The 24,013-nt window shown below is 38.8% G+C and overlaps 1 protein-coding gene across 1 annotated transcript; it reads left to right on the plus strand.

The window, feature by feature from the left end:
- The first annotated feature begins 9,291 nt into the window (after positions 1-9,291).
- igsf5a (immunoglobulin superfamily, member 5a) lies at positions 9,292-22,831 on the plus strand. Its single transcript, XM_012921961.4, has 9 exons — positions 9,292-9,332; positions 11,720-11,810; positions 13,671-13,979; positions 16,178-16,462; positions 19,173-19,292; positions 19,432-19,456; positions 19,563-19,657; positions 19,889-19,929; positions 22,433-22,831. Exons 2-9 carry the CDS (start codon positions 11,753-11,755, stop codon positions 22,526-22,528), a joined length of 1,029 nt encoding a protein of 342 aa, XP_012777415.3. The 5' UTR covers positions 9,292-9,332; positions 11,720-11,752; the 3' UTR covers positions 22,529-22,831.
- The last annotated feature ends 1,182 nt before the right edge of the window (positions 22,832-24,013 follow it).

The following is a 24,013-nucleotide window of genomic DNA, read 5'->3' on the forward strand; positions in this document are numbered from 1 at the left end:
GTTGCAGCTCTGTCTTGTCTTGAACTTCTGGCTTTGCAGGACTTGATAATCTGGATGTCCTTAAGAACATTCTGCAGCTCTCTGCAAAAGTCTTTCTTTAAGGTAATATATGTACATAACAGAGGGAGGTGAAAAAATGAAGGAAGGGCACAGGGAGGGGTAAGGGCATTAGGTAAGTCTCAAATAACAATGGTGTTGTTGTGTTGAGTGTGGAGGAGCCCTTCCATCACAGCCGCTGCATGTTGCTGTCTTTCCCCTCCTTTTGGCCCACTCATTTTCCCTCCTGAGTTGTAAGAACAGTGGGAGGAGGGAGCAACACCTCAGACGACTGTGGAAAGGAGTCTTACTGCAAATGTATGAAAAATGACTGTTTTACCTCACAGAAGGCAGCGTTACAAACTGACCCCTCTGATCTTTGTTTTTTAGGCACAAACAGTTAATATGTTGTATTTAAGGAAGTTCTCAGAGGTAACTGGACCACAAGTGCTGTCATAATCCTAGTTGAAGGGTGACAGGATGAAGGGAAAGGTGACCTCATCCAAAGCCTCTTTGACAGAGGGCAACTTGTTTGTTTATCTTCCTAACCGTCAGTCAGTCAGTAGCAGCTGGTTAAGTCTAGTAAACAGGATTGGAGCAGGTGAGACTCCACAGCTGCTTTTGTGCATACTTCTCTTTACTTCTGCTCAGCTGTAAAACTACCATGTGGTCCTTGATGCAGCCAGGCAGAGACGTGACAGACTGGTCAGCTGGATGTAAGGAAAAGCTGAGTCGCTCCCTCTCCCTCTCACTAAGTGGATTTAACCCATCAGCGAATGGTAGGCTTCCCATATGGAGCACCGGGTAAAGCCAGATTATTGCAGTTTGTGTGAGGGGGGCTCCAGCATGACCAGAGCTCACAGTGTGAACCCAAGAACGTGACATTATGGGGCACAATAACAGCATCTGCACAGGTCGTTTGTGTAGCCAGACAGTACGCTCTTTGCTGACAGGCTAATGTTCTAGGCTTTGTAACAAGCCAATTTTTTGTGGGACACTTAATATAAAGTTGGATATTTTTTGATGAAAAAAAATCTTTTTTAAAAAATCCTTTTGACTGATACATATTTGTTTGTATTTAATATACATGTCTATATTGATTCATTGATTCAAAACTATTCAGAAAGTAATAATAGTACAGTTGAGAATGGAAAAATATATTTTCTAAAAAAAGAACACTGAATTGTATTTGTCCAGGAAACTGTTGCAGTCTAAACAAGGGAGTGTCCATGTTTTGCCTTTAACAGTATTTTACAGGTGAAAGAGGGCGGCGGCATGTCCCAGTGACAACATAGCTTAATAAGCTCAGGAACAAAAAACCTTAGTCGGCTTTAACCATTGATTAGCCGACAGCTGACACAACAAAAACAAATCTTACAATGGTAATTAATGTTGCTCTGAATTTCTTTGTAAGGAATGTGTTCCATCATGGGGTCATATCATATTTTCTTCTCACAGATAAAGGAAGTGAGAAGTAGAAATAATCTGTGGTTGCAAACAATGTATGGAAACAAAAGGCTAGTTAAGTGAAGCAGCAGATGAGTGATACACTGTGACTGGTGATCCCTGACAGAGCAAACCTGGTGGCAGAGAAGGCCATCTGAATTACAGCAGAGTCGGTCATATGCAGGGATCAGTTGACCCTCCCCCCACCGATCTACTTCCTGTGTTTCATGGTTGTCTGCTCACTTATGCCTATACAATACCAACTGTGTCTGGAGATGTTCCAGCTCCTACTACACTGCTGCATTCAGAAATTGTGGCCCACATCAGCCTTTTATTTAAGCGGAAAGGCCGGTCATGTTGGCATCTTCAGCTGTCCATCAGTCAGGCGGCTGTTCCAACCAAAGGCCTCCTTTCAATCACATGTTCATCTTCAGAAAGATCGTTTTGGTATATTTTATCAGGTTCTGCATAAGAACAAATGTACTAGTATAGCTACAGTGTAATGTTTATTTTGCCATCACTACGTTTCAGTAGGAAATATTAGACATTTCACTCCATTACAATTTAAAGTTTACATTTTAAACGTATAGCAAACAACTTACAAATAATTCACTATAGTAACAGAAGCCAGGTTTAAATTTATGTATAATTTTGAGACCTGGGAGACATCTTTTTCTTTCTGTTCTTCCACTTTGAACACATTTGGATAAACGCCCTGTAATAAACTCTTTTTCTTTTTCTATTGTGGCAACAGGTAATTTGAGTAAATTACCTGTTGCCACCTCTTTGTTCAAATATTTAATTCATCTTCATGCATAGAAAACAAGTCCCAAATCCACAGAAACACAAAAACATATTTTACTTTTTACATAAATTTTTTTATTCATAATTGCAAAGTTCACTTCCCTGCTTTAATGCATGAAAATTGAATTTTTCCAACATATGCAACTGTGGTTCACAAGTTAACAAGCAAGCAACAAGCAGTAAGTGCGTGTAAAATGCTGCCATATGCGCAATTTCTACCCCAGCCTTTTATATAAGAAGAACGTGATCCCACAGTGACCTCTAGTGGTCAACCAGGAAACCCTGACTGACCCAGTGTCAAACCCCTAGCTTGCAAATCAAACACTAAGCAATCTGCATGTCTTTGATGTTGATGAAGACACTCATTGAAATGTATCACAGGTCCACAGGCTGCACGGCTTTAAGAATCTACACACACAAACCTCCCACCATCATTCATAAGCATGCTGCAGGCTTACAGGGTAATCTGGGGAACTGCTTTTACAGTCTAAGCAGCAATAAGGAAGACAAGTGTGTGATTAGTGTTTAGAGCAGTTAGGTAGCGCTTAATGAGCGGCTATGTAATCTCTAAAGTTTGTTGATCTTACTGTGCAAACGAGACTGAATCCAGACAAGATTACGTTTTTGGAAAAGACTTACACTAGACTATTCTAACTGCACAATATTCTTATATTTATTATAAGTTATCATCATCTGATTTCTGAAGCAATCATAAATCAAGGTCATATACAGATCTGAATCACCTTTCCATGAACAATTAAGACATAAGCACTGTGGACATCAGAGATAAACAGAGTTAATGTCCCTTTACTAATGTTGAGGAGTAGTCTGATAAACAAACATAAATATTAATATAACCAATTAGTGAAAAATAAAGTTGTTTTTTACATGCACTGCCATATTCAGTCGCTGTTCTGCCTTCTAACCATCTTTGGTTTTAATAGCCACTGTTGCTTGTGAGACATATTTGTTTTCTTATTATGCAGGGTGAGGAGACGAGGGATAAAAATGCCGTGGAAACCTGGCTGAGCTAATTCCAGCCCACCTTGGGGTTGGAGCTGACAGTGACACTGCATGAACTTATTGCAGTGACTGAAAGGTGAAAGAAGTATCCTGTGCTTTCAGTCGAGTACAAGTAGCAACACTGTAACATGATCAATTACCAATCAAAGTCTTGTCTTCAGCATGTTAATTATATTAAACTGTGCCAGTATTAGCTAGTATCAACTCACTGTTGTATTAACGAATTAACAAACTACCTTTCCAGGAAGGATGATAGATGTAAGGTTAGGAAATAATTTTAGATAGTGGATATCGCCTCTGTGGAGTTCCTGAGGTGTGATGAGGCTCTTGAAATCCCTGAAAACTTGGCACCACATCTCAAAGGTGCCCTGTGGAGGTTTTATGTAAGTAAACAGAAGTTATATTAACATTCAGCATTAGCTGCCAAATGGCACTGTTTGTATCTACGAGGTGTATATTAAGTGTGTTTAATACATGCCTCCTTCATAATGTACTCATAAAGCTGAATTTGGGGAATATTACAAAGCCTGCATTGTTAACTTGCCAGCAGTCCAGTTCTAAACTGCCTATAGCTGTTTCGCTCGTTGACTTTCAGCTGTCAGCTCTGGTTTCCCACTGTTTTGCATTTACATTGTTATCTTCTCCAAGGAGGTAGCATTTGCATGCATGCATATCATTCTGTCTGTAACGATAACTCAAATAAACTTACATTAATTCTGATAAAAGCTTTTTATGGCTGTAAAGTTAACAAGTCTTTACAAACTTGCCTTTTATCGACCAAGTCTTTAAGGTCAACTTAAGGATTTATTGGTCAAACTGGGACAAAAAGCCATAAAACTGTTATAGTTAGGTGGCATGAATTGTCAACATATAAAAGTACTGTGTAAAGATTTAAAATTTCATGTTACATTTGACCTCTGACCTCTCCTTCAAGGTCAATAGATTGAGCTAAAACTGCTAAAACTCTCTTTCTTACTGCCGTTGTTTGTATTGACCACATGTAAGCATATAGACAATGATTTCTGAGCTTTCTAAATATCACGTTACGTTGGACCTCTGACCTCTTCTTCAATGTCAAACAAGGTCAAACTTTCATAAAATGTCTGTTATCTTTAAAACTACTGATTTTGTTTGTATTTTTTTTTTGTATGATAAAGAAGTGTAGAAAGAACAGTCAGGAGAAAGTGAACGAGCTGCCTGGTTAGTTATTAGTTAAAGAGTCTCTAAAACCTGTATATGTTGTTCAGCACTAGCAGGACTTTCTCAAATACATTAATTATGTGCATTAAGCCCTCCATACGTAACAGATGCTGGTTTTGAATTCAAGAATTTCAGACTTGGACTGGTCAGACCACAGGACAGTTTTAAACTTTGTTCAAGTCCCAGAGTCTGGGCTCAGACTGGGCTCAGAGAAGGCAGCAGCAGTTTGCTGGCAGAGCTGCTTCCCACCTTTACACTTATTTGGGATTTGGTCATAACTTTTTTGAATTGTATTCCTGGCATCAAATTCAAAATGAGCGGGATGTTTGCTAACTTAACTAATCCTTTTGCCAGTTTCTGAAACTAAGAACTATAATCGTATCCTCAGGTTATTAGAGGATAATCTGAGCATTAATTAGCAACAAGAAAAACTTTTCGTCTTTTTAAAAAAATTAGTTAATATGAGCAAACTATATTTCATTTCGAATTAACCCAATTCATAATGACTAATTATTAATTCTGAAAACCTTGCAGTAGAACAAGAACTGTGATTGTTGCACTGAGCTACATGACATTAGTTGCTTCTAACGGAGTTTCCACTGTCTACTAAAGATTATTTATGTCTTTGAGATTCATATTCATAGACTGAAAGGTCACTTTGGATCTGTGTTTGCTCTGTTGTATGATAAGCAGGTCTGACTGGAGTGTGACTGTGATAATAAAGGACTCAGGCACACAGCGTTATAGTTGCAATCTGTTTCTACAGCAGCTTTCCAGCTGCTCTCCTCCAGCTCCACACCACACTCTCTGCTCTGATCCCAGCGACGTACTCAAAAGGGGAAACATGATCAGATGATGGAGGTCAGGTGTATTGAGTCAGCCTCCTCTGACACCACAGCCTGAACCAACTGCTCCACCCCTTCCCTGCAGCTGAGCCACAAACCACACTGTGCCACAGTGACGGTTAACTTTAGTAATAACAAAACAATTGATGGTGTTAAATAAACCTTTTGCTTGCAGCGATATAAAGTGAGCATACACAATTATATTATAGTATATTACAGTATATTGATATATGTGACATTAGGACATTTATTTAATGCTTGTTAAATAAACACTGACTAACATGGCTGTTTATGACTCTGTTTGTGAATCAGTTAACTCTTATCTACTTTTTATCCCTTTTTGTCCCCCATAAACCCCCCACCAGAGCGGCCAAAGGTTCGCCATCGAGCCCCACCCTCAACAGAGCAATCGAAGTCACATTGCCCAGCCTCGCCCCCCTTAGTTCCTCTTCATGCCCTGTCTCCGCAGTCTGATGCGTGATGTGTGAAGGGTCCGGGCTGTGAGGATTATGGCAGTGATGACTTTTCCCAGGAGAAGCTGGGACCCTGTTTACTAGAAGGTTTTAAAATTTCTGTACTTTTAGGTGACAGGAGACATGTGGCCTGGTCAAAACACAGAGAGCTGCACTCTAAAAGATCTTTAAACATAGTAAACATACCTTGTGTGCCACAGACTGCTCCCAAACACGAGGGGACAAGTAATACCTCTAAAACACTTAAGTTGGCTTTATTAAACATTAGATCTCTAGCTGGGAAAACATTTTTAATTAATGATTTAATCACTGAGCACAGCCTTGATTTTATGTTTTTAACTGAAACTTGGTTGGACCAAAGTAACAGTGGAGCTGTTCTCATCGAGACGACCCCTCCTAACTACAGTTTTATCAGTGAGGTCAGGGTGAGCAGGAGAGGAGGAGGGGTCGCTGTCTTATTTAATGAATCATTTCAATGTAAGCAGCTATCTCCTGGAAGTTTTCAGTCTTTTGAATATGTGGCTTTACAGCTGAAGGCCCCATCCAAAGTTGTGTTTCTTAATGTTTACAGGCCTCCCAAATACTGCACAGACTTTTTTAATGACCTCAGTGAACTGCTGTCTGTGATCTGTGTTGATTTTGACTGTGTAATTATTGTTGGGGATTTTAACATTCATGTGGACAACCCTCAGGACAAAGGGACTAAAGACCTGAGTAACACTCTGGGCAACTTTGGGCTGACTCAGCATGTAACAGAGGCCACACATAATAGAGGACACACTCTTGACCTACTGATCTCCAAAGGCCTGAGCATTTCAAAGGTTACTGTGTCTGATGTGGGCCTGTCTGATCATTACTGTGTTTTCTTTGAAAGTAAAATCTCAGCCCACACAAATATATCAACAACAGTGATCACAAAACGGTGTATAACTGAACACAGTAGTGCAATTTTTAACCAGGTCTTCCCATTAACACCTGACCTGTCCAGAGGGTCAGTCAATGAGCTCGTCAATAGCTTCAATGCTAACATGTTAAATGTAATGGACACTATTGCTCCCATTAAGGTGAAGGTTATCTCTGGAAGGAAAAAGTCTCCATGGAGAAACTCCACACTAGTGAAAAATGAAAAAAGAGAGTGTAGGAAAGCTGAGCGCAGATAGAGAAAAACAAACCTCCAGGTTCATTATGACATTTATAAAGAGAAACTTCACAATTATAATTTACAACTGAGGAATGCAAGGAGGTCCTACTTCTCTGACATCGTCACTAAAAACAGCCATAATGCTGGGGTCTTATTTTCTACAGTTGACAGGCTAACAAACCCTCCTGTGTCAGTGGCAGCTGAACTTCATTCGACCATGGCCTGCAATGACTTTGCCAAATTCTTCACTGAAAAAATCCAAAAAATTAGACAAGCAATTGGTACATCAACAGCAGATCCAGGATATGTACTGTGTCCACCAAAAAACTGTTTAAACACCATGAAACAGTTTCAACCTATTAACAGCAAAGACCTGGAGGACATCTTAGGTCAACTGAACTCCTCCTCCTGCTGTTTAGATGTCCTGCCAACAAGTTTTTTCAAAAAGGTCTCAAAGACTTTAGAGTCAGACCTGTTACAGATCGTCAACTTTTCTTTATTATCAGGTGTGTTTCCAGAATCACTAAAAACTGCTGTAATCAAACCTATACTGAAAAAGGACAATCTTGACAAGACACAAATGAACAACTACAGGCCGATCTCAAATCTCCCGTTTTTAAGTAAGATCATTGAAAAAGCAGTTTCTCAACAGCTCAGTTACTTCTTAAAACAGAATAATTGCTACGATGCCTTCCAGTCAGGTTTTAGACAGAACCACAGCACTGAAACCGCTCTGACCAAAGTGTTTAATGACATATGTCTGAATACAGACAGTGGAAAAATGTCAGTCCTAGTTTTACTGGATCTCAGTGCAGCATTTGATACAGTTGACCACAACATATTACGCAAACGACTGGAGAACTGGACAGGTCTTTCAGGAACTGTACTAAACTGGTTCAAAACATACGTAGAAAACAGGAAATACTTTGTATCAATAGGTAACTTCACATCTGAGCAGACAAGTATCACATGTGGAGTTCCCCAAGGTTCCATCTTGGGACCCCTTCTGTTTAACATCTACATGCTCCCACTGGCACAGATTATAAAGAACAACAAAATAAACTATCACAGCTATGCAGATGACACACAAATATATATCACAATGTCACCAGGAGACCGAGGCCCTGTACAGGCTCTTGGTAAATGCATTGAGGAAATCAATGACTGGTTGTGCCACAATTTTCTCCAGCTAAACAAAAACAAAACTGAGGTAATAGTCTTTGGCGCCAAAGAAAAATGATTACAGGTCACCAGAGAACTTCAATCTATACATCTAAAAACCACAAACCAGGCGAGAAATTTGGGTGTAGTGATGGATGCAGACCTAAACTTAGAAAAACACATTAAGACAATAACAAAGTCAGCTTACTATCACCTCAAGAATATATCAAGGATAAAAGATCTGATGTCTCAACAGGACCTGGAAAAACTAGTCCATGCATTCATCTTTAGTAGGCTTGATTACTGTAACAGCATCTTTACAGGTCTACCTAAAAAATCAGTCAGACAACTACAGCTCATTCAGAACTCTGCTGCTCGAGTCCTCACTAAGACCAAAAAAGTGGACCACATCAGTCCAGCTCTGAGGTCCTTACACTGGCTGCCTGTCCGTCAGAGGATAGACTTTAAAGTTCTGATGCTGGCCTACAAAGCTCTGAATGGTTTAGGACCAAAATACATCAATGACCTCCTGACCCAGTATGAACCATCCAGATCCCTCAGGTCATCTGGATCCGGTCTTTTATCAGTTCCCAGAGTCAGAACCAGACACGGAGAAGCTGCATTCAGCTTTTATGCTCCTTATATCTGGAACAAACTCCCAGAAAGCCTCAGATCAGCTGAAACACTCAGTTTATTCCAGGTTGAAGACTCACCTGTTCTCAGCTGCATTTGAATAAAGCACCAAATCCACACTTTAAGCTTAAATTTCAAAACTTACATTTAACTACTGATTTTATCTACTGTTCTGATTTTATCTGTTTTGATTTTATATACTGTTGTTTGTTTGTTTGTTAATTAGTTAGTTAGTTTATTTGCTTGTTTTATTCAATTTTAAATCATGCTTTTTATTTGTTCTTGTTTCTAATGTCTCTGTAAAGCACTTTGAATCACCTTGTTGTTGAATTGTGCTATACAAATAAACTTGCCTTGCCTTACTTCACATCCACCCCGAGTGGATGTTTGGGACATTATTACTCACTGACAGGTAAGCTGATAAGGGCATGTTTCAGTGACCAGGTTTGAACTTTGCTCCCTGTGAGAGTCGCAGGTGGAGTCAGCCACAGCGCTGCTCACCTGCCGTTTCAGGAAATGAAGCGTTGATCCACGGCACCCGCCACGACCCACGACTGGAAGTATCACACAGTAAGTTGATCTAATTGAAGATGTTTCTATTTCTGGGGATTTTTTTTTAAATATTAATGAAAAGATTCAAAACTGAGATGATTTTTACATTTATATATCAAAACAGCAAAGAGTGGAAAACTTCACAGCAAGTGTAAAACGTATTACAGAACAGCCTGGCTCTGCCGTGAGCAAATAAGTGATAATTAGTAATAATAATTAGCGATATAGCGCTAATAGAACTATTATATTATATTATATTATATTATATTATATTATATTATATTATATTATATTATATTATATTCAGTGTTGGGAACTAACGGAATGCATGAAACCCAAACAAAACACGCAATAAGAGGCTCTAATATAAGCGCTTGATGTTGGCGACCCGAAGCCAGCGCAACGCAGCCAGCAGCGCACGGGCAGGAATCCATTTCTTACTTGGAAATTCCGTCACCACTTCACATACAAAAAAGAAAGGGATGGGCGAAATCTGACCGTGCAATGCAAATTCAGTTTGCATTGCAAGCTGCTCTCAGCATCGAAGGACTCCACCAGGTTTTAGTTGTGGTTGCTGCCTGGGTCATGTTGAAAGCAGACAGAAAGAAAACACAATACTGATACAGAAATTGTTTTCTATACGAGATCTCTGCAAAACCTACAGCCTTACCTAATGTCCACCCTACTGTTGCTCATTTATATTAAGATTTAAACATCTAGTTGGTACTGCTTTCAGAGGAGCACATGATTGTTTGCAGCTAGCAGGTTGTTAATGTTATCCATCAAGTCTAACAGCACCTCAGCTAACACCAGCTAACAATGTTAGCTTGGTAATATTAATAAATTACACAGTAATAGTACATTACATAGTTGTAAAAATCATGACAATATATCAAGTAATCCAACGTATTCAGAATACGTTACTCACACTGAGTAACTTAACGGAATATGTTACAAACTACATTTAGTGCCATTCTGTATACTGTAATCTGTAGTGGAATACATTTTAAACGTAACCTTCCCCACTCTGATATTATATTATATTATATTATATTATATTATATTATATTATATTATATTATATTATATTATATTAGAACTATTTAGTCTGACTGCTTTGCTTTTTAAAAATATTTTGTTGAGAATAAAGAGTTACAAAACTTCAATGGATCAACAAACGTTTAAATCAACTAAATGTTTCAAATTTCAGTTTTCTACTTTTCATTGCTTTAAAATTCTCTGTTTCAGATAGTTTTTTGTGTCAGTTTACTTATGTTTTAACAAGATTTAAGTTCTTTTGCTCATTATATCATGGGACTATTTTTAGGATCACAAGTTTCTAATTACAAATTGTGTGGATTGGGAATTGTTGAATGTTGTCAGTTTGTATGCCCCACAGGTCAGATTGAATTGTCAGTTAGAGAGAGAGGAATTGTACAATAAGCTGGATGAAGTGATAAAAACAAAAAATCTTTTGTCTATTGAAGTTTGATTTAAGCAAACCTTAATAGACATGTAGTGGAGGGGAACAGAGGTGTTAGGTAGGTACTGTGTTAAGGAGATAAATGCAGATGGACAGATGGTGGATTTTGGAAAAAGAATGGAAATGACTGTGGGGAACACTTTGAGAAGAGGGATGGGTGATGTATGAGAGGGAAACAAGGTGTACACAGGACGACTACATCACATGCAGTGAGTGCAAACTTAAAGAGATAGGAGGAGGCGAGGTGTGGTGGCAGGCCAGAATGTAGCTGGGCAATATCACATGGTGTTCTACATCTATGATACGTTTGGACATCAAGACAAAGAAGCAAGTGAAGGCAGTATTAAAGGATCTATTAAAGGGTGGAAGTTAAGAAGAGAAGACTGTTGCTCAGAGTTCAGGGAGGAGTTGAGACAAGCTCTGGGTGGCAGTGAAGGGTTACAGGGAAATTAAAGCTTTACTGCTGAGGGAAACTAGCAAGAAGGCATTCAGTGTTTCCTCTGGATAGAGGAAAGCGAACAAAGATAGAGGTGGAAATGTACTAATAGGTCAAAGAATTGTGCTGGAACTGAGCTAATGAATGATAAAATGAAAGAGAGAGGAGGCTGGATGAAGGACAGTTAGTGAATGAGGAAGCAGAGTAAGGAGGAAGTGAGGCCAGCTGTGAAGGGGATGAAGAGTGTGAAAGCACCTGTGGAGGTATGTCCAGGAGAGAGGGCAGTGGACCTTATAACAAGACTGTTTAACATAATCCCAGACAGTGACGACGATGCCTGAGTGCTGTCCTTTGTTATATTTGTAGTTTTGAGTTATTTACTTGAAGTTTAACTTTGTGCTTAAGCATGTCCAACAGTCATTTTAGAAACATTCAGAAACATTTTTCATTTTTGAGTTGCTGAGTTCTTGTTGCTGCTCATTACAGCCGCCTGTTCCCATCTTTGAGATAAGCACTACCATGACTGTCTCCTGGGCCTCTCTCTTCTTCATCTGTTTATTACCCTGCACGATGGGAGGTGAGTATTCATTTCATTTTGTCAATGACTTCCAAGTTTTATTTTTGTTGCATGTCAGTAGCAGACCTGCCCAATAACAACAAGAGGGGGAAACCTCAAAATATGGAGCAGCTTTCTTTGATGTGAAGAACAAAATAATTACGGACAGTGTAATCTCAAGAGAAAATACACAGGAGAACAACATGATCAGAGCTTCCACCTCAGATATCACAGTTAGAGCTGATAGATTTTGAGGCATGTCCACATTTCTCATATAGAAACCGCACCAGGCACATGGTTTCACTCCACACACTGAGAAAGACACTGAACGCTGCGCTGAATTAGGAACTTTGGTTAAAAGCACACTGTAGAGAGAGTAAACCTCATATAATTTTATATCCTTTTACATGCTAAGCTCATAGTGGACCTCAGAGCCACAAATTGTTAGACTCACATTGCGGTTTCAGGATTCTTTTTCAGGACAGCCAATAAATGAACAATAACAATCAGCTTTATTGATCAGTGTAGTCATAAGATCATGGAGTCAGTCTGGGGCTGTGAGATCTGCAGGGAAATACGTGATCCAGCTTTGCCGCTCTTCACAAGAATGAATCGAGTGACCTGACAAGTACAAACATATCCCTGGATGTGCTTTATTTGTTGTCAGATAAAACAAACCTCTGATGTCTGATTCCAGCTTGTGGTACTGTGTAACTATGGTGACTATGTAGCAAATGTTTCTGAAACTTATATTTCCACAGCATGTTTGAACCTCTCGCTATTACAAAGGATCAGTCTTTACCTATGATGCAGTCTTGGGGGAAAAACTGATCAAATCTATAATTTCAGTAACATGTCAACAGCCGTGCTCAGACATTTGTTTAATAATGTGACTAACAAGGAAAATCTTCCTTCTAGGTTTGAACAACAGCGAGAAAATATTTTACAATGTCAGCTTTGATGCTTATCAATTGAAGGATCAGCCCTGTTTTGTGCTGTGTTTAACTTTCAGCCTTGTCAAAAGCCAACACAACAAAACCAATGGCCTTTGTGATATTTACTTACCTTGAGCAAACAGCTCTCAAGCACCATATTGAAAAAAAAGCAGTATGTACCTGTATAGCCTGCAGCATGCATTGCCATTGTCCTGTGACAAGGAAAAGTTCTTCACTGATTGATGTCACTTCCATATTTCACTTGTATTTTTTTAGCATTTGTGTTTAAAATGTTGTGATTTGCCAACACCACACCTTTATACACCTTTCATAATAGTCTACTGTAGTTAAAACGTCAGTTAATACCAGAGTTACTTTGTATACTTATGCATATTTATGCATTTATCCAAACAGCTATTATGTGCCAGCGTAGAGTTTAAAACCCTGGATATGCAGGAGCTTCAGGCAGTTTCACATCAAACGTTAGAATAAGTTAAAATCCACTGAATCAAAATTCAGTGGAACATTTTTAGGATTTGATATGATTGGAGATATAACTGGTTGCAATCTTTGGAGATGTTGTAATGCAATCATGTCAACACACAGCAGAATCTCAAAAGAATATCTCCAATATTTTATTATTATATTACATGAAGAAGAATGTGTATTTATAGCAAATTCAAACCTTACCTAAGAATGAATGTGGCCCTTTTAAGTAAATGTTACATACACTTTGAGATCATGATATTAAATAAAAATTTTTCATATAGTAAGGCCAAAAGTATTTTCTAAATCACAGAATTAAGGTATTATCACAGTAAAGAAATATGTTTTATATGATCATCAGTGACAGGAGCTCATTTAGTCAAACAAAATGTGCAGAAACACCTCTATGTTCCACACAAGGTTGCAAATCCTCACATCTATTCTCTTTTAAACCTACCAGTGTCAGACCAGTTTCAGCTGGAGCCGATGACTGCAGCAGTGTTTAAAGGCTCCGATGCCCAGTTCATCGCCAGAGTGACCGGATCGTGGGAATTCATGGCCTGGACAGTTGGACAGTTTCTGGTCCTCACGGTCCGTAGAAACACTACAATACTCCAAGTAGAGCAGTATTCAGCTAGATTCTGCTCCAGTGATAACAGCAGTTGTGTGGAGTTTACCATCCATAATGTCAGCCGCTCACTGATCGGGCCCGTCACCTGTGCGGTTCAAGGGTCATATGGAGAAAAAACAGCACAGCTTTCTGTACAAGGTGGGTTCGTAAACATGTATCAGACGTTTTGAAATCTAAAAGCCTAATTCATGTATCGGTTGACCTCTAACCTCAATGTGCAGTCAGTCAAACCTAGAGGAGGATGTTACCTTCAAGGTCTTTACCTTCTTTTCCTTGTATTTTCACACCATTGTTGTAATGACTGGAGTGTACTCTGGAGGACAGCAGTGAGCACTGATTTTCAGGCTTCTCAACGGCCTCTGGCAGCAGCGTCTAACCATAAAGTAGATCTGATGAGAAAGAGAAACAAAAAGCTTTAAAGCTAAAATGAAAGTTGAAATGACCATTTCTGTGACGCTGACAGAATGTTAGATGGTAACAGGCCAGCCTGTTTTATTTTATTTTAATTTGATAAATCTAGTTGGATAAAATTAGCATCACGCATGCACAGAGTTGCAGTGATCTCATAAATGAACCAGTTAAACAGTTTATTTAGACCCTGGCTGACAATTATGAATAAATTATCTGGGTTATTGTTGTGGAACTTCAGGATTTATAAAAAACGAGCGAGTCTTTTATATTTTCCAGTTTAACAAAGTGTAAACCTAATGAAACCGTGGCAACAGTGACTGAAATAATTCCTTAGGTGTTCCCCCAAAACAAAAAACAAAACCCTGTACAATAAATTTGTTGCAGGCTTAGAAAGATTTAGAAAGGTTGTAAAAGTGTCAGCAGTTCAGTTGTATGTGAGCTCAGCCCTGACATGTGTTCAGCTCAGATGTTGAATCTAGCAGTTTTCCAGATAATCAGCCTGAAGCCAAGCTTTTACACAGACAGCAGTACGGAGTAAAATATGTTGTTAATCTGAGTCCTGGTCTGCCTATTAATGGACATTGATTGTGAAGCACTGATGGAGAGCTGTCTCGTGAAGTTGATTAGAATCTTATTGCTTTTCTGCAAGGGGACATTAACGAGGGACACTCGCAGTGAACATTCTGGTTAAAGAGAGTTTCACAGTGAAACAATACAAGTTCCTGAATGGGAGCACCCCTGTAATGATCGAGCCCTTGTCAAAGACGTGCTGATCTTTACACCTGCCTATTTCTCCCACGTGGTGATCTGGCCATGTGTTACCTGGTAATTTCCAGTGTCCATATTAAAAAGAGTCCCTGGAAATTTTGTTCTGCCCAACTTTGCATTGGTAGTTTAACTCTGGGGATAAAATCAGTGCATAACCTTATGCTGAAGAAAACGATGACCGTACCCCCGGTTGTGCTTCTGAGCTGATTCTAAAAACTATTACTTGGGGTGTAGTCAAAGACTGTAGATGAGAGCTGGGTCACTTTGACACAGAAGCTAATATTTCAGGTTTCGTGGTAAAATTGTAAAAGTGCAAATGGTCCGAACACGTTTTACAGGGAGCAAAGGCTCATTTAGGGGAGAACTAGAGTAGTGCATGGATCGACTACTGCTGATCGCTAACATTGCAACAGTTTCCTCCACCCAGTCCCTTTATGTAACATATTTAAAAAATAAAGAAGTCAACAGGCAAATACTGCATTTCAGCATTTAATAAAGCACACAGAGAATCAAAGCCCCGACATAACACAAAGGAGTGCCAGGAGAGGGTCTTTTATGAGATAGCGACCAGACATCTGGTTAAATGAAGCCTGCTGTTAGAAAACAATAATTTCTTATTAAGATATAAGAAGTTATTATAAAATATTATCCACACATGCGTACAAGGTGTATTTGTCAGCAGTTGTTTATAGCCACAGGTTTGTTTCTGTGGTGTATATTTATTAGAGCAGGATGAAGTATTTATTTCACTCAGCTTAATGATAATTTGAGGAAATAACATAGCTCACTCTCAGAGATATAGTGAGTGAAAATTTAATTAAGCTCGATCAACATTTGGCAGTGGTTTATTGGTTGTTTGACTAATTTACTACATTGGCTTCTATACTAAACATGAATCTCTAAATCTCAGCTGGAGGAAGTTATGAGGAAGTCGATCTCTGCTTACATGACTTTACTGCAGATTTTTGGTCTTTTCGTGTTTTTTAAGGGCAATGTTAAATATAGGGAACAACTTTCATCTATATTTTTCAGTTTATTCTTCAGGTCCAATCATGAAGCTAAGAATTTATTGTGGACAGCACATTGTCGCCACTCTTTGATTATAAGGTCAGAAATGGGTTTTCTTCTGGACCTAAACTCTCCTCTGTCTTTCTCAGAGAACGGTACGATCAGCATCGCAGGACCGAGCATGAAGGTGATGTATGACCAGCAGGTAACGTTCCAGTGTGTAGCAGCTGGTTGGTACCCCAAACCTACAGTCACATGGACTCTAAATGGTAACGCTATGAACAGCACCCTGGACAACTTCACAGATAATGGGGATTTCTTTAACTCCACCAGTGTACTAACCTTCCAGGCAGTCAGAGACACGACAGTCAAATGTTTGGTGAGCATCCCAGCACTGACATCTCCGCAATCAACGTCTCTCTTCTTAGTAGTTGGTAAGAAACTCTTACTTACTTTTTGTGTATAAAGTTGAAAATGTTTAACAAAGAAGTTACAAGCCGTGACTTCTGCTACCTTCAGAAACAAGAGGATCTGTTTTTGAGTCATTTCCTCTATTTGTGTTACTGCCACTACTTTACACTTTAATTCCAACTACCTTTGCAATGCTGCCAGTCTGACCACAGAGTGCAGACAAGCAGAAAACTGTCATTTTATGTGCAAAGCGATCCCTGTGTAAAACAAAGATGTTAGTATTTTTCATTAAACCTTTGGTATGCTGCACTATTTTTTGCTAAACCTAAAACAAAATGTTGCCCTTTTTAAATCTAAAAGCTGTTTTAAATCACACTTTTAGAAAAGAGTTAGATGTACGTGCCCTCGTGGTGAACTTCAGACGATTTTGGTTCAGGAGATTAAAAGCAAGAGAGCAATAAACTGTCACCTTCCAAAACACACTGTACAACATACTTGCATGACTGAAACTTTTCTAATTAAAACCAAATCTAAAATAAAGGTCTAACCAGGTAATGTAAATATGATGTAATAGAATTTTATCATAGGTCAAGTCTGGACAGTCATGGACACAATGTGAGGCAGTGGTATAGCTGGAAACTGTCCATGTATTAGGGTACTCACAAAAAGTAATGTATTACATTACTTACTGTTTTCTTCAAAAGTAATGCAGTATGTTACTTTATTACTCGCTGGAGAAAGTAATTTGTTACACTACTTGTTACATTACTTTGTCATTACTTAATAAAATTACTTGAATTATACTGTCTTGTTGTCTGCACACCAATACACATGTGTAACCTAATGAAAACAATCTTTCTTTCAGTTCTTACGTATGAACACAAAACAATAAAACAAAGATGAAAACCAGCCTAAGAGACTTCAAAGTGATCGCCACAGTCATCCTGCTTTAGAAATACGAACAGGCAGCTAGCTTAGTGTTAGCGAGCTTTATGTGCAGATGAGACAAAAGTTCAAAGCGCCAAAGTTCTGTTAGCAGGATAATACATGTGTTTCTCTCCCGGATGCAGTTTGGTTTACCACGATGCTCGTGTCCTGTTAAGCAAGCAAAAAGCTTGCGTCAAAGCTCTAACCATTTTCCTTCTCCTGAAATCCACTGACTGCTGCAAGAGTGCGCAGGAAGAAAAATGTTATTGTTGGATTCTTTTTCCTTTCTATCCACCCGGCATGCAGATAACTAATGAATGTTAGTAACATGTCACATTACTATGTTACTGAAAAATATAAAGTGATTACAGGCATGTATTACTTTGTAACATATTACACCCTACACCGATATATTATAATCATATAAGGAGATAATTATATTTTCACGTTTTTTTCCGTGTGAAGGCAAATCTCACATGGGATTATAAGACATATACTCTCTCCAATTAATGCGAGAGATTTTTTTTCCACTTTGCTTATTTATGCCTGATAGATTCTCTAAAAGTGCATAAACTTCTTCGGACATGAAGGTCCTAACAATGATTTCAGTGTTAGAAGTAATCGGCAGGGTCTTCCTTTAATGAATGACCCTGACAAAGCACGACAGCATGAATGATGATATATTACTGTTTGCCTTAGCCAGTATAACAGAATCCTTCTACTGTATGCTCAGATCTTATGAATAAGTGAAAATCCACAGATAGACATAAATATATAATTTATCAGATCTGATAAAAAATAAAATAAAATAAATAGAAAAAACCAAATAAAAGAAATATTCAACTTATAACGTAGAGTAATTACCCTAACACCAATAGCCCTGAATGTTTGGAGCCAGCCAAGAGGACACAGATATCACATGGATTCTATGCTCTAATATGCAAAGAGGGAGAAGTGACATTTCTACCAGGAAGTAAAGCGTCCTGCTTCAAATAAATAGAGTAGAATAACAGCTACGGACTGTTCTGAATGCCCAATCTTAGGTTTTTTGAATCTTGTCTCTGTATGATGTCAGTAAGAAGAGATATACCTAATATGGTCATGTCCACTGTCATTATGCAGTGCCACAGGACTAATTCTTGAGTTGGTATTATACTCATCTAGTTCCCACACCTTTTAGGTTTTTTGTTAGATGCCTCAGAAAAAGTATCCAGTTAACGCAAGCTTTAGACATTCACATTCTGTTCTGCAGAATTAAATATGTAATTTAACACGCCACACTTTTGCCTCTCCCAGAGAAGAGGAAAAGACCACAAAGGTTGTCATCAGTTCTCATTTGTCAAGAGAACCACAGTCGTGCTGTGGCCAGGATGTCAGTCTCTGTTCAAATATTTTTGTTTTGTGAGCGATAACCAATCAGATGAAGCAGTTTAATGTGTAAAGCATAAAAGAAGTGTGTGTGTATGTGTGTGTGTGTGTATAGGTGTGTGCTTGCTCATGGGGGGTCATATGATTGTTGGGGTTTTCTCTGTATGTGTTATTGTAGGGTCTACCTTACATACAAAGCACCTTGAGGCGACTGTTGTTGTGATTTGGTGCTGTATAAATACAACTGAATTGAATTGAATTGAACCTAGGCACAGTATGAGATACATAGGGATTAGTTTGGACACTGAGTTTTAAATAAGCAGAAATGTATTCCTTTCCCTCCGTTTTAGGTGCTTTTATTGAACAGTTTAGTGTGATAACAACAGCTTTAAATCTTTGAATCACTTTCTCTTACTTCTGATCTTTCTTCTGCAAAAGCTCCCAAGCCGCCTAATTGGACTGTGTTGATAGCTGTGGTTGTGTCCTTTGGAAGTCTTGCTCTGCTGGTTTTGCTCATCATTGGAATTTGGTTCTGCTACAAACGCAGGAAAGAAAAACGTAAGGGTCTCATTATGTCATTAACTACGTAGATTCTGTGTCCCCACAATCACAAATGTTATACTAACAGATGATGAGCACAAATACAGAAGTCACTGTTTCATTTGTTAACTACAAGTATTTGTGAATCTGTTTTTAGAAACAAACTATCAGGATGAAATGAGGTAAAAGCCGATTTTAAATTATTCTGCCATTTAATTTATTTATTAGCTAATAAACCTTTTTCAGCATACAGTAAAACTGACTGATGTTCATATTTGTGTGCTGTAGGAGAGTGAGGACACAGAGCCAGTTAAGTGGTGTGCATGGACCCAGAAACAAAGAGGGACAAGTGAACACAGCATATGTGCCGGAGGGTCAGACAAGTAAGACTGAACACAAACACACAAGCCTTTAAGAAGTTACTCGTGTACTGTACCAGTATCTAACAGATAAAAGGGTACTTGTTCTTGTACTTTGCTCTTTGGTGGAAATCTCTGAACAATCTTAGAGGTAATCCAATTATCCAAAACCATCTGATACACTTTGAATCTTTACATTTTTTTGCATAGTTGCTGATCCATCCTTCTTTTCCTGTTTTGCTTCTCTCTTCGCAGGTGTTCCTACCAGTGAAATCACTGACAATGGCTTATTCCAGGTAAATAGCTCCAGTAATTTAGATCCTGGTCTGGGTTTTATGCAGCAGTAAACATGCTAGCATATCAGCCTGTCCAAGCTGACATTGGGATGGGTTAATAGGCCGTCAGGCAGACAGCTCACCAATCAATCACAGGACTGTTATTGGACAATAGAAAGCAGTTTTGTTGGGTTTGTGACTTTCTTACAACTCCTTTTCTTACAGCTGCACTGTACTGGTGACTTTGGTGGAAGCGAAGAGCAAAGATGTGTTACAGTTCTCGTCTATGTCTTCCGTGCTAGCAGCCCAGTAAAGCTGTAGCATATTAGCAAACTACTATTTGGCTACGTTCACACTGCAGGTCTTAATGCTCAATTCCGATTTTTTGATCAAATCAGATTTTTTTGTCTGCTCGTTCACACTACAAATAAAATGCGACAGCAAACGCGCTCTAGTGTGAACGCTCAAAGCGGCCGCATGCGCAAAAGAAGACGTCACACACGACACGCTCTGTTTAGACCCAGAGCAAACAGTATTGTTTGACTGATGGCCCTTAATATAAAGACTTCGAACTTTACGTTTCCCGATTTTTGCTTGAAGTTATTTTGTTATTTACATAATAATGTAAATAACCTAATAATGATCCTTATTGCTGTTTTAGAGGAGCTGTGCTTCAAAGGATAGCTGCAGATTTCTGTCAGAATCTGCAGATTATACAGTACAAAGAAAATGTTCACGTTTCTCCAACGTTGTCTTCCCAACAGTTTCACTGACATCTACACTGGATGGCCAGGAAGAGCTCGTTCGCGATGTCTTCTCGGGCGCTTCCTCGGAGCTGATAATTGGCGTCTGTCGTGTCAGTGACGTAAAAGACGGATTTAATGCGACCTGACCGTTCAAACAGCAGTCGCTTTCTAAAACATCGGATATGTATCGGATTCAGGACCACATACGAAAGTGACCCAGATCGGATTTGAAAATATCGGATTTGTGCCGTTCACACTGTCAGACCATGATCGGATGGATGGGTCGCATAGGGTCAAAAAAATCGGATTTGATGCGCTTTCGCCTGCAGTGTGAACATAGCCTTTGTTTAAGGGTAAATATAAAGTAGGACACGGGCTAATTTGCAGGTTTTTTTGTGGGGGAAAAATACTTGAATTACCTTGAAAATGTTCATTTTGATCACATGATGACTCAAGGTCATGTGTCACTGCTATGCTAATCCATTCAGTAGATGTTGAGATATTTCACTGATATTATAGAGAACAGCAGTTTATCTGTAAATGCTTCAGGACATTTTAATGAGAAACAAAAAATGTTGATCTCTTTGTTAACTGACTCAGAGTTACTGCAGTTACCTTAGGTAGAGCCACAATACTAGCTAAACAGCAATCATTGCTTCACAGTTCACTGTCAGCACCACATAGTGAAGTCTATTTTCTGTCTGGATCTTCAGCCTAAAATATGAACTCTCATCACGTCATGATTTTAGATGCTTGTTTGAATAAACCTGATTGCCTTTTAAGTTTGTCATCGTGAATTCTCGAGTTATGGTTGTGCTTCGACCGAACCGTTTTATCCTTGAGTCCAACTAAATATTTGACCTACTTTTTTAGATGTTCCCTCTGGACTTTCAAAAGATATCATGCGATAAAATGTATAATGCCTCCCTTAAATAGAGCTTTTCCAGTCAAGCAGCAGCAGTTTGTATGCTTAAGTGGTTCAAGTCTGTCTTCATAATGTCATCATACTCCAGTGAACGCTTGGGGTTCAGTGTCTTGCTCGAGGATACTTTGACATTTTGCTATTCAGACTGAAGCAGCCAGGAATCAAACCATCAGCTGACCTGCTCTACTTCCTGTGGCAAAGCCAACCTGTAGAGAAGCATCGTTTTTTTCACAGTTCAATCTTTGTTTCATGCTGTAATGTCATCTCATGGATCACACAATAGAACACCAGTTTTTCTAGTATTGAATCCATCTGATCTTTGGAACCATATTCTTTACATAAACCACAGTGAGTAACACTGGGCAGAACACTTGACACAGGTGGCGTACATTACAGTCCAAATTTTGCTTAGTCATGCTGTGTGCCTTTGGAAATGCTGAGACAGTTTTGATTAATTCAGATCATTTTGCTCTGGTAAATGAGCAAACATGATAATGTATTCATGTGGCTTCACTTCTGCATTCAACCACGTGAAAATATATTCTCCATAATTATGAACATGTTAATTTTTCCATGTACTTTAGCAGGCAGGGCACAAATGGATGAGTCACTGTTTTACCATGCAACTAATTTAAGTTTTGAATGACGCACCCAATAAACAAAGATGTTATTCAAGACCACAGTTACATTGCAGTATTTCCAAGCTGATTACGTGTTCAGAGGAGGAATATGATTAATGTGTTGTATAGATTTTAAAGTAACACACAGGAATATAGGTTGATGAAAATGTTGAAAGAAAATTTTGGATTTATTATTATTTATAATGTTAAATTTTGCTGTTTTTGATTTTTAGGTATCTACTGTGGCAAACAGTGCACAAGCAGGTGGTGCCTTCTACAATTTTGAGGATCCAGGCTTCATAAAACACAGACACGCCACGATTGTGTGAGGACAAACAGAGGACACGTCTCTGAATGCTTGCGAGCCTGGGAACAAACCTGCACAGCATCTAAACGGTGCTCGGCTTTGTCTGGATAAAAGGTGATGTGAATGACTGGATCTGCTCAAACCAAAGACTGATGTAGTGTGAAGGCTGTAGCCTCAGGTGGCCATGCAGATTTTAAATCCTCCATAATTTATTGTAGAGAAGAAATCATATAACCCTGCGATATATATACGAATTGTGTACATTTTTATTGTAACATTATGTGAATTTAAATATTCAAAAGTGATGAAAGTGATTAAACTTCTAAATCCCCTAATTTGCATCTCCTTACTTGTAAAGCAATTGTTCTCTGAAGAGTTGTCTATTTTAAAAAACATTATTAAAACCTGTTTTAAATGGTTACTTTGAGAATGACATGGCAGTTTCACATGTATAAGTTATTAGCCAGCTGCTGTGCACGGGCAGTTTGCGGTGGTTGTAGCTCATGAGGTGGAGCAAGTCATCTACTAACTGGAGGTTTGGCAGTTCAATTCCTTGTTGTTCCAGTCTCCATACCAAAGTATCCTTTGCTCAGATATTGCATGAGTACACGATTTCTTTGAGTTATAGCAATTTTATTTGTCATGGTGCAAAATAGAAATTCGTCATTTTGCCAGGGTCACACCCTCTGACAAAAACTCAGTTTTCAATGTAGCCCAAGACCAACTTCTTAAGGCTTTTCCTGGACAAATTTAGTTAAGGTTGCTCGGGTCACCCACCTCTACTCTGTATCCCAAAGTGTTAAACATGACATTTCCTGTTTCCACTAGGTGGCGCTGTCACCAATGTCAAATATGGCAGTTGAAATGTTTTCAGGGGCGGAGCCTTATCACATGTGGGAAGTTTGGGCCAGATTGGACCATGTTTGAATGAGAGCAAATACAAATTTATTTATTTATTTATTTTTGCCTGTCCCGTTTGGCTCTTTTGCCATCAGAATTATTGTCTAAAGGCAAAGAAAGATGCCCAACGGATTTACTTTACCAAATTGACCATCCCAGCCTTGCCGTAATGGTCCATTTGATTCACCTTTTATTGTTTATTTTATTTTCACTTACTGAATACGGGACAGACTTGACTGGGGGAAAGAAGGGGAGAAAGAAAGAGGGAAAGAACAACAGCGGAGAAGAGGGACGGGGGAGAAGGGCAAAAGACAAAAACCAACAGAATGAGCAGAAAAAGAAAAAAAAAAAGAAATAAAAAACGCATATATCGATCACCTGGCTCACCTGCTGAGAAAGAAAAAAGAAAACAAGCAGAAGAGAAGAAGAGTAATAGAATAAACAACATCACAATGATATATGGGAATATGACAGTAAATACTTAATATTAAACATTATTGTGCAGCACATAAGATCAACAGAACACAGTGTGCTTTGAGGTAGGAGCCAAAAAGGGTGTAGTTTGTGGGTGTGATCACCCGTGTGTACACCTGTGAGCATGGACGCG

Source organism: Maylandia zebra, linkage group LG10, assembly GCF_041146795.1.
Source record: "Maylandia zebra isolate NMK-2024a linkage group LG10, Mzebra_GT3a, whole genome shotgun sequence".
Classification (NCBI taxonomy): Eukaryota; Metazoa; Chordata; class Actinopteri; order Cichliformes; family Cichlidae; genus Maylandia; species Maylandia zebra.